The 14,112-nt window shown below is 43.3% G+C and overlaps 1 protein-coding gene across 4 annotated transcripts in view; it reads right to left on the bottom strand.

Moving 5' to 3' along the window:
• The window catches only part of ERMARD (ER membrane associated RNA degradation), a 60,120-nt gene that overhangs the window by 14,744 nt on the left and 31,264 nt on the right, over nt 1-14,112 (bottom strand). For all 4 annotated transcript variants that reach the window (XM_056567112.1, XM_056567115.1, XM_056567113.1 and 1 more), the window contains 4 exons: nt 9,904-9,972; nt 8,817-8,984; nt 7,458-7,544; nt 6,866-6,945 (listed from right to left, as the gene is read on the bottom strand). In XM_056567112.1, the coding sequence (XP_056423087.1) occupies nt 6,866-6,945; nt 7,458-7,544; nt 8,817-8,984; nt 9,904-9,972 (404 nt within the window). The remainder of the gene's footprint in view (nt 1-6,865; nt 6,946-7,457; nt 7,545-8,816; nt 8,985-9,903; nt 9,973-14,112) is intronic.

The raw sequence follows: 14,112 nt of genomic DNA, 5'->3' as shown, positions 1-14,112 counted from the left end.
GCACCACACATGTATTAAAATATTTCTTAGTGGGGACTACAGGAGCCAGATGGAAGAGATAAAGGAATTTAGTAAGATAAATCATTTTAAAAATATTAATCCTGCCAGCCAAGGAGAGAGGGAGGGAGGGAGGATCGGGCCTGCAACCTATCCACCATGGAAACCAAAAGCGGGTCTAAATTCCGGGACATATAAACTGCCAACGGTGCAGTAACCTCAACCCCAAGATATCGAAATCGGGACACCACTTGCACACCCGCGGGGAGAGAAGAGGGAAGGGAAAAGTCAGGAGAAAAGTCCATAAGAGAGGATTTACCCCAATTAACCCACAAATCCGAAATAGAACCAAACCTACCTAGCAGGTCAATCAGAGAAACCAGTGAACCCCCTGCATCTGCTAAATATACTAGTGTGTCATCCGCATAGAGAGAAACCTTCTCCACTATGGATCCCCTGGGGGTGCCACATATTGTGGGATCTCTACGTATAGCCGCTGCTAAGGGCTCAATTGCCAGCGCAAATAGAAAAGGGGACAAGGGGCACCCCTGTCTAGTCCCCCAGCCCAAGAGAAAGGGAGCAGAAACATCCAGGTTAGTACGTATACGGGCCCTGGGGCAATCATACAGTAAACGGACCAGGGCACAAAACCTAGGGCCAAACCCAAACACTCCCAAGACCTCCCTGAGGTATTGTCACAGTACCGAATCAAAAGCTTTATAGACATCAAGACTAACCACTACCCCTGAAGGAAAGCCTTCCCCCACTGTCGCAATATTTAGCTGTAGACGCTTTACGTTAACATCAGTAACCGTACCTGGCATGAACCCAGTTTGGTCAGGACGAATGATAGAACCAATAACCCCATACAGGCGACTAGCCAGTATTTTAGCAAAGATCTTAATATCAACATTCGATAGAGAGATAGGCCTGTAAGAATCGGGCAGCAACGGATCCTTTCCAGGCTTACGGAGTACCACTATCAATGCTTCCCTCATAAAATCCGGAAGAGAGTCAGTCTCAGCCACCAATTTAAATAAGTTAAAGAGTATAGGGGCCAAACGGAAAAACATTTAAGTTTCCTACAAACAAAACAGGATCAGGGGTAAAAAGACAAGAGTTTGTTAGTAAGACTCCAACACAGAGACTTGTAATGGAGGAGGTACATAAACAGAGACTAAAACAAATGAGAAAGAGCCCATAGAACAGTGCAAAATAACAAACATCCCAAAGTGATCACAGGCTACCTGAGAAATCGCCAATGGTAAGGACTTAGTAACTAAGACCGAGACACCCCTGGCATAACTAAAATAGGAAGCATGATATCCCTGTGCTATCCATGCCCTCTTCAGGGCAAGTACCTTCTGGCCCGTGACGCAAGTCTCTTGCAAGCAAATAATATGGGGCGACTGTCTTTTCACAAAGTCTAAACATAAGACCCACTTGAACTTGGACTTAAGCCCTCAGACATTCCAGCTAAGAACTTTTAAAGGTACCCATTACTAGCAACTACTAAATATAGTAACAACAGTAAGCAAAAGAAAAAGGGGGACCAGGAGGAGAAAGTCCGGAGCACCAGGACCACACACCACAACAAGACAGACGGGGCACAAACATGTAACAGAAAAACAAAAGGTAACAAGGCATAAACAAAACAATCCCATTAATTCCCTGTCTAACACTAAACGGGACATAGCTAATACTATCCCCTAACACAGTGCAGACCTATACCCAAAACTACAACTATTGCGGGGCGTCCACAAAACGGCATGCAAACTAGAACACTATTGCAATAGAACACTCCCGCTATCCCATCCACAGTAAATCGTCCGGTAGCTAAGAATTACCCAGGTAAATCTCAGGGACAGCCGGAACCTAAGGGGGTCCCTAGTCACCTATCTCCCTACCATTAACTAAACCCAAGAACAGGCTGGAGGGAGCACTGATCAGTACAGTCCATGGCAGTTCAGTCCGGAGGTCTGACAGGAGGGGCATCTGGAGGTCCGACATGAGGTGCCGCATCCACCCAGTGAAGTGCGTCCAACGGGGAGGTGAAGAATTTAGTCGAAGTCCCATCTACCACTCGCAGTCGAGCATGGAATAGCGGTATCTTTTGGCCCTTAGCTTCGACCAGACCTCGGTAAACCGCACCCTCTGCTTGCGGAAATCCACAGAAAAGTCCAAATAAAAGGACACTCTACTCCCTTCACAAATGACCGCCCCTTTAATTTGGACAGCTCGCAGAATGGCATCTCTATCCTTGAAATTAAGAAGCTTGCCCAGACGGACGCAGAGGACCCCCGGGATGGGGAGGCCTGGCAGGAACTCTGTGCGCTCTTTCAACGGAGAAGTATGGAGAGAAGGTGTTCACTGGAAGGAGTTCTTTGAGCCACATTTCAAGGAAGAGCACTGGATCCTTCCCCTCCACTTTCTCAGGAAGGCCCACTAGGCGGATATTGTTGCGCCGCAGGCGATTCTCCATATCATCCAACCGACCCAGAACTCCAGTCACCTGGTGCTGCAGTGAGTCCACCCCGTCCGGCAACGGATGAAGAGTGTCCTCAACAGAAGATACCCTATGCTCTACCTCCACAGTGCGCTCACAGATCTTCCGGGTCTCATGGCGCAAAATAACGAATTCTTGCCGCAGTTAATCAACTTTCATCACCATGATAGATTGACAGGAAGTAAAGGCAGACAATAATTCGGAAAATCGCTGATCCAAAGCAGCTGCATCATAAACGGGTCTGTCAGAGGTTATGCTCTGTGGCGAAGTCGGGGAACCGTCCAGCAGGGATACATGCGAAACGGGAGAGCCACCCCCACGTCCGTCCGGAGGTCTTGAAAATTGGCTCAGCGCTTTCGCTGCATGCACAGATACTTTAGTAGAAAGTGAGGTCCGAGCCCCAGAATCCCACTGAGAAGGGCCACAGGAATGAGAGGAGCGAGCAGATCCGTCATCAGAGGTCAGAGGAATAGGAAAGGCACCACAAGTCCCAGAAATCTCCCAGGCCCCTCTCAGGGTACTCACAGTCCACAAGGCCAATAGGAGAACAGGGGGACAATTGAAGCAGGCACCGGACAGTCCAAGGAGGGCACCCTTCAATGCAGGCCAGACAGCAGGGTTGTATTGAGGAAAGTTATTTCAGCCACAGAAGGCAGGAGACCCCAGCACTTCGTCCCGGCAGGGGACACAGTCACACAGGAGGACGCACTGGATGAGACACTCAGCCCCCCTTCACAGCAGCAGCCGCGGGAGTAACCCCAGCAACCAGCTAGGCCCCGCGCACGAAGGCTGAAGATGGCGCCCGCTCTAAGGAAGGCCAGAGACCAGACTTTCACCGCCCCAGCAGGAGGGACTGCCCCACCACTCTCACCGCCGCAGCCCAGGAACCGGAGGACCACAGCACCGGACTGCACCACCCCATAGCCACTCCGCTCCACGCCACCCGGGACCAGATCAACCATCAACCTGCAGCAGCCAACCGCCGCCGTGACCGCAGCTGCCAACAGACCGGACCACAATCTCTCTGAAAACTCCCCTGGCTCTCAGCACGCACCAGAGACAGACCGGCACGTCAGGGTAAGCGGCAAGCAGGGTTAATTCACCGGGGTAACGGGAGCTCCTGCGGGATGCGACCGCTCACTCCGGCATTCAGGCCATGCCCCTCACTATATCTTTCTTGTACAATGGTGCCCAGTACTGCACACAGTATTCAATGTGTGGTCTGACTAGTGATTTGTACAACGGTAGAATTATTTCCTTGTCGTGGGCATCTATGTCCCTATTGATGCACTCCCATGATTTTATTTGACTTGGAAGCAGCTGCCCGACACTAGTCACTACAGCTAAATTTACTGTTAACTAAGACTCCCAAGTCCTTTTCCACGTCATTCATCCCAAATGTTCTCCCATTTAACACATAATCCCAGCCCGGATTTTTCTTCCCCATGTGCATAACCTTACATTTATCAGTGTTGAACCTCATCTGCCTCACATTGTTTGTTACTTAACTCAGTGTATCGCAACCAGTGTGCCTCCAGCTGTTGCAAAAGGTAGGAGACCCCCCTCGGACAGCCCCATTCACCCTTTTTTTCCGGGGTCACCAGAGACCCGATTGACCCGGAATAGCGGAAAATCGCAGGTCTGAATTGACGCGCGATTTGCTGCCATCGCCGACATTGGGGGGGGTCAAGACCCCCCTGGGCGATAAGCTGGGATGGCTGCTGATAGATATCAGCAGTCATCCCATTCCGATCACCGTGTCCGGAAACAAGGTTATCCAGGAAAGCTGCGCCGTATATGTACTTCTTAGCAGCGCTGTACATTTACGGCGCATGTCCTTAAGGGGTTTTCAGGGTTAAATATTAAAAATAGGGGTCTGTCTATTACATTACATAATTCCTTTAGAACACGGGGGTGAATGCCATCTGGACCTGGTGATTTGTCTATTTTGATTTTTTGTAGGCGGCACTGTACTTCTTCCTGGGTTAGACAGGTGACCTGTATTGGGAAGTTTACCTTATCTCGCTGTATTTCACCAGGCATTTCATTTTCCTCGGTGACTACAGTGGAGAAGAATGTGTTTAATATATTTGCTTTTTCCTGATCCCCGTTTATAATTTCTTCCTCATCATTTTTTTAAGGGGCCTACACTTTCATTTTTGACCTTTTTGCTATTTATATAGTTAAAGAACATTTTGGGGTTAGTTTTACTCTCTTTGGCATTGAGTCTTTCTTTCTCTATTTTTGCGGCTTTTATTTGTTTTTTTTACATATTTTTCATTTTTCTCTATAGCTTTTTAATGCTTCTTCACTGCCGTCCTGTTTTAGTTTAACTGCTTTATTTTTGTCATGTATTGCCCCCTTAACGTTCTTATTCATCCATATTGGTTTTCTTTTATTTCTGACCCTTTTATTCCCATAAGGTATATACATCTTACAGTGAGAATTTAGGATATTTTTAAAAGTCTCCCCTTTAGTGTTAGTATTCATGTTTTTGAGGACATTGTCCCATTTTATATTGTTAAGAGCTTCTCTGATCAAACTTTGCCTTCCTAAAATTCAAAGTTTTTGTAGCCCCTCGAGAGATTCCCTTATTGAAGAACAAGTTATAATGTATTTTATTATGATCACTATTTCCTAGGTATCTTTCTACTTGTAACATTAATCTGTCAGGTCTGTTGGTTAATAATAAATCTAGTAGGGCGCCCCCTCTGGTTGGGCCCTGCACCATTTGGGACAGATAATTGTCTTTAGCTATAGTCAGAAACCTGTTTCCTTTATGAGATTCACAGGTCTCAGTCTCCCAGTTTATATCAGGATAGTTAAGTCCCCCATTATTATCACATAATTTGATTTGCTGCCTTGTTTATTTTCCTCAGTAATTGATCTTCTGCCTCTTCAATTATGTTTGGTGGTTTATAGCAAAGCCCTATCAGAATTTTTTTATTCTAATCTCCATATATTTCTAACCATAGTGACTCCACATTATCGTTTCCCTCCCAAATATCCTCCCACAGTGCGGCCTTCAGACTGTACTTTACATAAAGACAAGCTCCTCCCCCTTTCCGTTTTGTCCGATCCTTCCTGAATAGACTATCGTCCAAACAAGTCTCTGTTGACCCACTATGTCATAATCCTCCTCAGACATTATCAACTCCAGTTCGTCAGTTTTATTGGTCAGACTTCTGGCATTAGTCAACATGCAATTCAATGGTGTATGTTTTTTTTTTTTACTATGACGCCTATGCCTATTAATTATTCTAACCCCTCCCTCCAAAAGGTAAAAGTAATGCTGGATTACTAGTCTATACACAATACACAGACTATGGTTAGTTTATATGCCCCAAACTTCATGACAGTTGCGCTTCAAAAATCATGTTTAAGGACAGTGCCGATTTAAACTTTAAATTCGCTCAGATGTTTATTTTCATTCTGATGTATACAGTGCAGTAAAAACCCAGTTTTGCCATATACCACCTGATCTTTTCTGTTACGGGAATTAATCTCTGGGAGAACCCGGAACAAGATTTACTGAATGTCCGGATACCTGATATCTCAAAGAGGAAGCGGAAACATATCTACCTCATCTTTCTAGCTGCCAAAATTGCAATTGCTAAAAGCTGGAAGGCTCAATCCATTCCTCTCCATCTGGTCAGATCCAAATTAAATTGGATAATGGACAATGATAAATTGGATTCTCAAAAAGCTTTTGACACTACCTGGCAGCCGTGGATGGAGTATTTAAGTAATTCTCCTTAGGCCTTGCTTCTCTCTTAAGCTGGTACTGACTTCACCATGGTTGTAGGATCTTCACCTCTCCCCCTTTTTATTTCTTCCTGTTTGTCTGTCTTGTTTGTTCCCCCTCTTATGCCTGTTTTTTTCTCCTCTTCTTCCTGACATCCCCAGGAGTTTGTATATTCAGAAACCATAATATTGCACCCACTGCTTTATCGGATGTATGTTTATGTTAATTACTGCTTTTTTATTTTAATGCTGAGAGGTATCCCTACTCCTCCTACTATCTATAGATAGTACAATGTTTGAAGCTGGAGTGGTCCTGTTCCTGTCATCCCTACGATGGTCGATATGGGACCCCAATTCCATCACTAATGATACCTCTAATTCTGTTTTTACATTTTGTGTATTTCTTGTTTGACAATTAACGGTATATGTTCCACATTTTGAGGTTTATACAAGACTTTTTGAAAAGATTTTGGTGTTTATACAAAACTCATTGAAAAGAAAAAAAACGGTTTTGCCTTTGTTTGGTAGCTATATAAAATAGTGAAAAGACAAACTGAAGGAGTAGAAAAGAGAAAAACAGTTTAGAATATATTTTTAATATAAATTAAAACCACTTACTCCTTGGTTTCATTGGGATGACCTAGAGATGGAATTGGAAGTAGGTCCCAATTCTGAAGGCTTTCACAGCATTTTAACACCTGTACATTGTGAGATAAGATCATTATTGTAAACCAAACTGACTTTAATTGGGAAATAAAATAGGTTCTATTTTTTTTTTCAGAACCAGATCTAGAATTCTTCCTGGGGTAAAATTGCAAAATTAACAAACACTTTAAAGGGTTTTTGTCTTTCGTGTAACCTGCACAAACCTGCTGATACCAAGTAATAGAGCGGGTGATGCTGATTTTAATACGGTTTGTTTTTTCTCTGGCCTATTTCCACCATGGTCTATTCCCAAGTTATGTGCCAGCATTAACACACCATCACTGCTCTGCTCAGCATTAAAAAGGTTAACACACTAACCCCAATTTATCAAAATGTAAATTAGAGATATTTTGTAAATAGCAACCAATCACAATGTGATTGGTTGTTGTGGGAAAATTAATCCAGTTTTTCTCGCACACATTTTGATAAATCAGGGCCATTGAGTATTATGTACTGCTGTAGGCCTGGGTATGGTAAAATAAACTGGTATAAAATGACCACATACCTGTGTTTGTACTAGTGCAATTGTATGATATCTGGATTGATAGGATTCAACAGCATCAAATATTGGTTGTAATTCTGCAATGTCCTCCTGTTAACAAGAAAGTTTCAATGTTATAGGGAACGTGACATCAGAAAATGACCTATTGTTTAAATCAAGTTTTACATTTCAAACATATACACCATAACCAGATAAGACAATGGGAGAGATTTATCAAAACCTGTGCAGATAAAAAGTAGACTGGCTGCCCATAACAACCAACCAGATAGCTTCTTTCATTTTTTAGAGGCCTTTTTAAAAATTAATGAAGCGATCTGATTGGTTGCTATAGACAACTGGTCAACTTTTCTTCTGCACAGGTTTTGACAAATCTCACCCAATAGCTCAAGCTCAGAAGTCCACTTCCCCCTTCCCTCAGGCCACAGAGCATGCCCCTAGGGGTACTCCACCCCTAGACATCTTATCCCCTATCCAAAGGATAGGAAATAAGAGGTCTGATGGCAGGGGTCCCTCCGTTGGGAATCCCCACAATCTCTCCTGCAGCACCCCTGCAGTCATCTAGTGCACGGAGCGAGCGAGTTCTGTGCCTGATGACTGGCGATGCAGGGGCCGGAGCATTGTGACGTTACGGCCCCGCCCCCTCGTGACCTCACACCCCACCCCCTTAATCCAAGTCAATGGGAGGGGGAGTGACGGCAGTCACGCCCCCTCCCATAGACTTGCAATTGAGGGGGGGTGGGGTGTGACTTCACGAAGGGGTGGGGCCATGATGTCACAATCCTCTGGCCCCTGCATCGCCAGTCATTAAGCTTTGCTCCGTGCACCAGATGACAGGGGGTGCTGCAGGATAGATCGCGGGGGTTCCCAGCAGAGAACCACCCACTATCAGACATCCTATCCTTTTTTTGTGACAAATTTTTAGTCTACCATACATTATGCATTGTAAGCTTTTTGTGAAAACCACCCCTATAGAAGGCCATTTATTGGTACTCTTTAAGAGGCTTCACTGTATTCTCATATATATTACAAACTGCTCATATGGTAAATGTATTCTATTTGTGACTACATTTTGTCTGTTTTACGGTAAAAATGTCATTTGCTGTAGATTAAACTTTAGTGTCCTGCTAATAAAAACATACTGGTGAAAAACAGACTAAATTTAGGGTTATTGGGCTATTGATCCCTATTAGGTATGCCACAGTATTTTGCATAATGCCATTTAACTGCAATTTGTAGCTTAAATGTGATGAACTGTCAGCTAGCCACTACACACTGAAAAACGTGCCATAAACACAAAGCGTATTGTGGCCAGATAGGTGAATAACATTGGAAAAAAGCTTTAGCACACAACATTGTACTAACCGTGTGAAAGGAATCTTGTTCAAGATGCTTGTGAAGAAGAACGATTGAAAACCCCAGTAACTCACAAGCAATTTGTTTTGGAAATTGACATAGTTGTATTTCTCCATGACTGAGATGGTCTCTCACTCTTGGACCTTCCTGATGGCTTAACATGTCCCAAAGAAACTCCTGTCAGGGAGAAAAAAGAAATTTGGTCATCACATTTCCCACAGAAGATTATATTTTGAATTCAAGGTTTTAAATGCAGTTAGTAAACGAAAATATTCATCCCAATGCATTTTGTAGACTACGCTGTAAGATTATCAGCTTATGCATATAGATACACACAGAGATAAAACACAGCTTTATCACAAATGCTAAAAATGTTGGTATAATCTATGTAACGGGATAGTTTCAGAGTCTGTGATCCATTAAGGTATGATCAGCGTATGTAATTAAAAGGATCACTTTTATGCATGGATGATCTACTGATCAAAACAGATCCTTAAAAGACTGGAAAGTTGGCATGTTCAGTAAAAAAAATAAAAATAAAAAGGGGTCCGTTTGTATCAGTTTACTTCATTATATTGATCAGTTTACATCAGTTTTTGTCTGTTCTCTTTCTTCTGAGCCTAGACATCAATTGGATCAGTTCATATAAGTTGTTCTGTCTCTTTGATGGATCACTCACACGGAAAAAAAAAAAGTTAAATAAGGGCTCGTTCACACCGCCGTGATCATCCTTTCCGTCATGCCGATTATGCTCTTCCGTTCAGCACTCCTGCAAACTGATCTCAAAGGATTTTTTTGTTAAAATAACAGAGAGCCTGTATCTGTTTGCATCCATTAAATTCAGTAATTTCATCCATTTAGTGTATACATTAATCAACATAAATGGAGCATAGCGGGACGGCCCACAGTGGCAATGTGAACCTAGCCAAAGAAACATATTTGCTCTCACTGTTTGTCAGTGGTACTACAAGAAGTCCTGCTTCATAACACTGTGTTTAAAATCAATCATTCAAAACACATTTCTGCCTCTATAACTGTAACATGTAACACACAAAACCTTGTTTGCCTTATCTTGGCTAGCACAATAAACACTTACCATTACTGGTTCTCCTAGAGTGCCCGGCAAACGATTAGAAGATTCATCATTTAAAAGCTTTGCCAAAATCTAAGAAAAAGTAAAAGTTTATTTCAATCTACAAATACTTACTGAAAATATCTAAACTAGTTCCACATTGGCATAAATAAATGATCCCTATGGAGTAGGTCTCAGTACAATATGGAAGACTAAGCCAATCCCTTATAAATATTCCTATAATGTCTTCAGTGCATGGAACCTATGATAATATGCTGGGTTGCTTAGGCCTCCAAAGTTTATTCACAGTAGGATCTAGCTAAACTGTATTATAAAACAGCATGGGGCAGATTGGGAGAGTGTATGACCAAAATAGAGGAAGTCATTCCCTCATACATTAAATGTATGAAAGAAATGTGCAGGTGTACTCAAGGTTACATGTATAATAAACGTAGCAAAAATGTAGTGCAAAATAATTCATATATTCACTTTTTATATATGGTATATCTTCGTGCTTGCAGTGTACTGTTGTATTTATTGTTTTGCATTTGCATTTCAGGCATGACATGCACAACTGTATATATATTTCATTTTGCTTGAACGTGCTGATGAACTTTATTTGTATGCATATTGCTCATAATGCACGTGTTCTATATGCCCTACAGGGAAATACACAACTGAATTTCTGCACAGGAAAATCTGCAGTAGGAAATCTGCATCATTTCCTCACTACAATCCACAACAAATATGTAATTGTGGATTTTAACCCCTTAAGGATGCAGCCTGTTTTGGCCTTAAAGGAGATATCTATCATAAGGTGATTTTAGTAGTTACTTGCCAGACAGTAATGGACATGCTTAGGAAGGATCTGTGCTTGTCTTGGGGCTAAATGGCTAAATGTTGGGCTTTCACTATAACGCTGCTGATTTCTTTTTGTGAAATGGCCATTTCCTGTTGGAGTTCCCTCCCTCTAACTACATGTCACAGAATTCCTTGTTTGTAAATTTGAGGTCACTTTTCTCCCTCCCACACATCAGCCACCCCACCCATTGAACCACAGGTGTGCTGACTTCCATCCTCTGCTGTAATCAACAGACCAGTGTTTTATGACTAGGGTGCCTCCAGCTGTTGCAAAACTACAATTCCCTGCAGTATAATCTTCTTCCCACCCAGCAGTCGCTCCACCCATTGAAGCAGATAGGCTCCTTTGAACACCTGACTAGTGATGTAATGTCTTGGGCCGCAATGCAATCTGGGAAAACCTGAGACGACAGTCAATTTGTACACAGTTAAAAACAAACATCTGTGCAAAGATCATCAGGAATTGTAACGCAGGTACATACACTATATTATAAACTACACTAGCTTTACAGCCCCTGTAGCATAGTCAAATAAAAAAAAAAAAACTGCAATACCCCTTTAGGACACATAATTTTCTTTAATCTGATCTGTGTACTTCACAGATGCTTTAACCTATTGTACTGATTCTGAGACTGATTTTTTTGTGACATATACTTTATAATAGTGATACATTTTTGTCGATACGTTCAGCGTTTCTTTGTGAAAAACTCAAACATTTAATAAAAAATTTAAAATAATTAACATTTTTCTAAATGTGAAATTTTCAACTTGTAAGGAGAATGGCCATGCCAAATAATTACATGCTGATTCACATATTTAATAGGTCTACTTTATGTTGGTAAAAAGTAGAAGTGCTTTTACATTTTGAAAACTTTAGAGCTAATTACCAGTGCAAATCACTAACCTAGGCCTCAAATATATATGGAGATCTCTTCCTCCAGAGCCCTGTTTATTGTAAAGCAGTAAAGCAACAGTTTAGAGCCACATAAGGTATTTCCATGGTCTCAATTTATTTATTTTTAGGGGGGGGCTTTCGTTCTTTTTTGCCTTGTGAAAATGAGACATTTGGGGCTACACTTTTGGAGCCTAAATGCTTGGAATAACTTTTGATGTCTAAATGCTCCCTGTAACCCTTGTTACATTCCTTGAGGGGCGTAGTTTTCAAAATACGGTCACTTGTGTTTTTTTTTTTTCCTATAAGCTTTTATGTCAGTTCTTCTGCAACTATCAGCAATTGCAGTGCAAATCCCCAACTTAGGCCTTACATGTACATGATGCTCTCTTACTCCTGAACCCTGTTGTGTGCCTGCAGAGCACTTCACGTTTACATTCAGGGTAATTTCATGGATGGGAGCAACTGTGTTACAAATTTTGTGGGGCTTTTTCTCCTTTTACCCCTTGTGAAAATGAAAAAGAATGCAGCAGCACACTGCCAGCACAAGGATATAGGTGAAACATGAAAATGCAGTTAAAACATGGAGAGCTATACAGCTATGGTGTAATAGATGCAAATGTGAAACTATGAAATAGTGAGGCACTTAGCTCGCAAATTTGTCTCCGCCGGCGGTCAAATAGCTTGGACCGTCCCACCGCGATAAGGTAGCCTCCTTGGGATGGACCCTACACTGTGTATATGCCTCTGTGTGAACAGTTCAGTAAGCATGGCAGGATCTGGAACATCCAAGACACCTTATATACACACCTGATAGAGGTGGGTGGGGTGCAAGGCCAACATGGAGGTAGCCACTCCCCCGTATGTGCAATACAGACAAAGAATTAGTCAGCCAGCACTTTAGTTGATACCAAACTATTATATGGACCTGGCCTACAGGTGCACGCTACTAGGCTAGATATACAGCAACAGAAGAATGCAGCAGCACACTGCCAGCACAAGGATATAGGTGAGGCTACCTTATCGCGGTGGGACGGTCCAAGATATTTGACCGCCAGCGGAGACAAATTTGCGAGCTAAGTGCCTCACTATTTCATAGTTTCACATTTGCATCTATTACACCATAGCTGTATAGCTCTCCATGTTTTAACTGCATTTTCATGTTTCACCTATATCCTTGTGCTGGCAGTGTGCTGCTGCATTCTTCTGTTGCTGTATATCTAGCCTAGTAGCGTGCACCTGTAGGCCAGGTCCATATAATAGTTTGGTATCAACTAAAGTGCTGGCTGACTAATTCTTTGTCTGTATTGCACATACGGGGGAGTGGCTACCTCCATGTTGGCCTTGCACCCCACCCACCTCTATCAGGTGTGTATATAAGGTGTCTTGGATGTTCCAGATCCTGCCATGCTTACTGAACTGTTCACATAGAGGCATATACACAGTGTAGGGTCCGTCCCAAGGAGGCTACCTTATCGCGGTGGGACGGTCCAAGCTATTTGACCGCCGGCGGAGACAAATTTGCGAGCTAAGTGCCTCACTATTACATAGTTTCACATTTGCATCTATTACACCATAGCTGTAGAGCTCTCCATGTTTTAACTGCATATTCATGTTGCACCTATATCCTTGTGCTGGCAGTGTGCTGCTGCATTCTTCTGTTGCTGTATATCTAGCCTAGTAGCGTGTACCTGTAGGCCAGGTCCATATAATAGTTTGGTATCAACTAAAGTGCTGGCTGACTAATTCTTTGTCTATATATATATATATATATATATATATATATATATATATTAGGGATCGACCGATATTGATTTTTTAGGGCCGATACCGATAATCTGTGAACTTTCAGGCCGATAGCCGATAAGTTATCGGCTATTGCTCCCCCACCCCCGCAGAAGCCGCTGCAGATCAATGATTTAAAAGGGGGGCACTTTAAAACAATGAACTGCAGCGGCTTTTGCGGGGCCAGAGACTGCCGCCACCACCTGCTTCTCTCCCCCTGCCTGTCCTGGGGTCCTGAGTCCAACCACCACCGCCCCCCCCCCCCCCCCCCCCCGCCTATCCTCTTGCCAGAGACCGCCGCCGCCTGCTTCTCTCCTCCTGCCGGTCCTGAGTCCAACCACCGCCGCTGCCCCATTGCCTCCCCCTTCCCCGGTTTTATAATTACCTGTTCCCGGGTTCCGCGCTACTTCTGGCTCAGGCGGCATCCTGAGCTGTCACTGTGCGCACTGACAGTGATGTCGCGTTGAGGACGTCACTCGTCATTGCGCAGCGCACAGCAATAGTGCAGGACGCCGCAGGAGCCAGAAGTAGCGCGGACCACAGGAACAAGTAATTATAAAACCGGGGATGGGGGAGGAAATGGGGCAGCGGCGGTCTCGGGGTAGGGGCGTTATATTATCGGCAAGGTAATTGCCGATAACGTCCAAAATCGTGAATATCGGCCAAACCGATAATTGGTCGATCCCTTATATATA

The sequence above is a fragment of the Hyla sarda genome, chromosome 3, assembly GCF_029499605.1.
Source record: "Hyla sarda isolate aHylSar1 chromosome 3, aHylSar1.hap1, whole genome shotgun sequence".
NCBI lineage: Eukaryota > Metazoa > Chordata > Amphibia > Anura > Hylidae > Hyla > Hyla sarda.
This window is presented reverse-complemented; position numbering and strand designations above follow the sequence as displayed.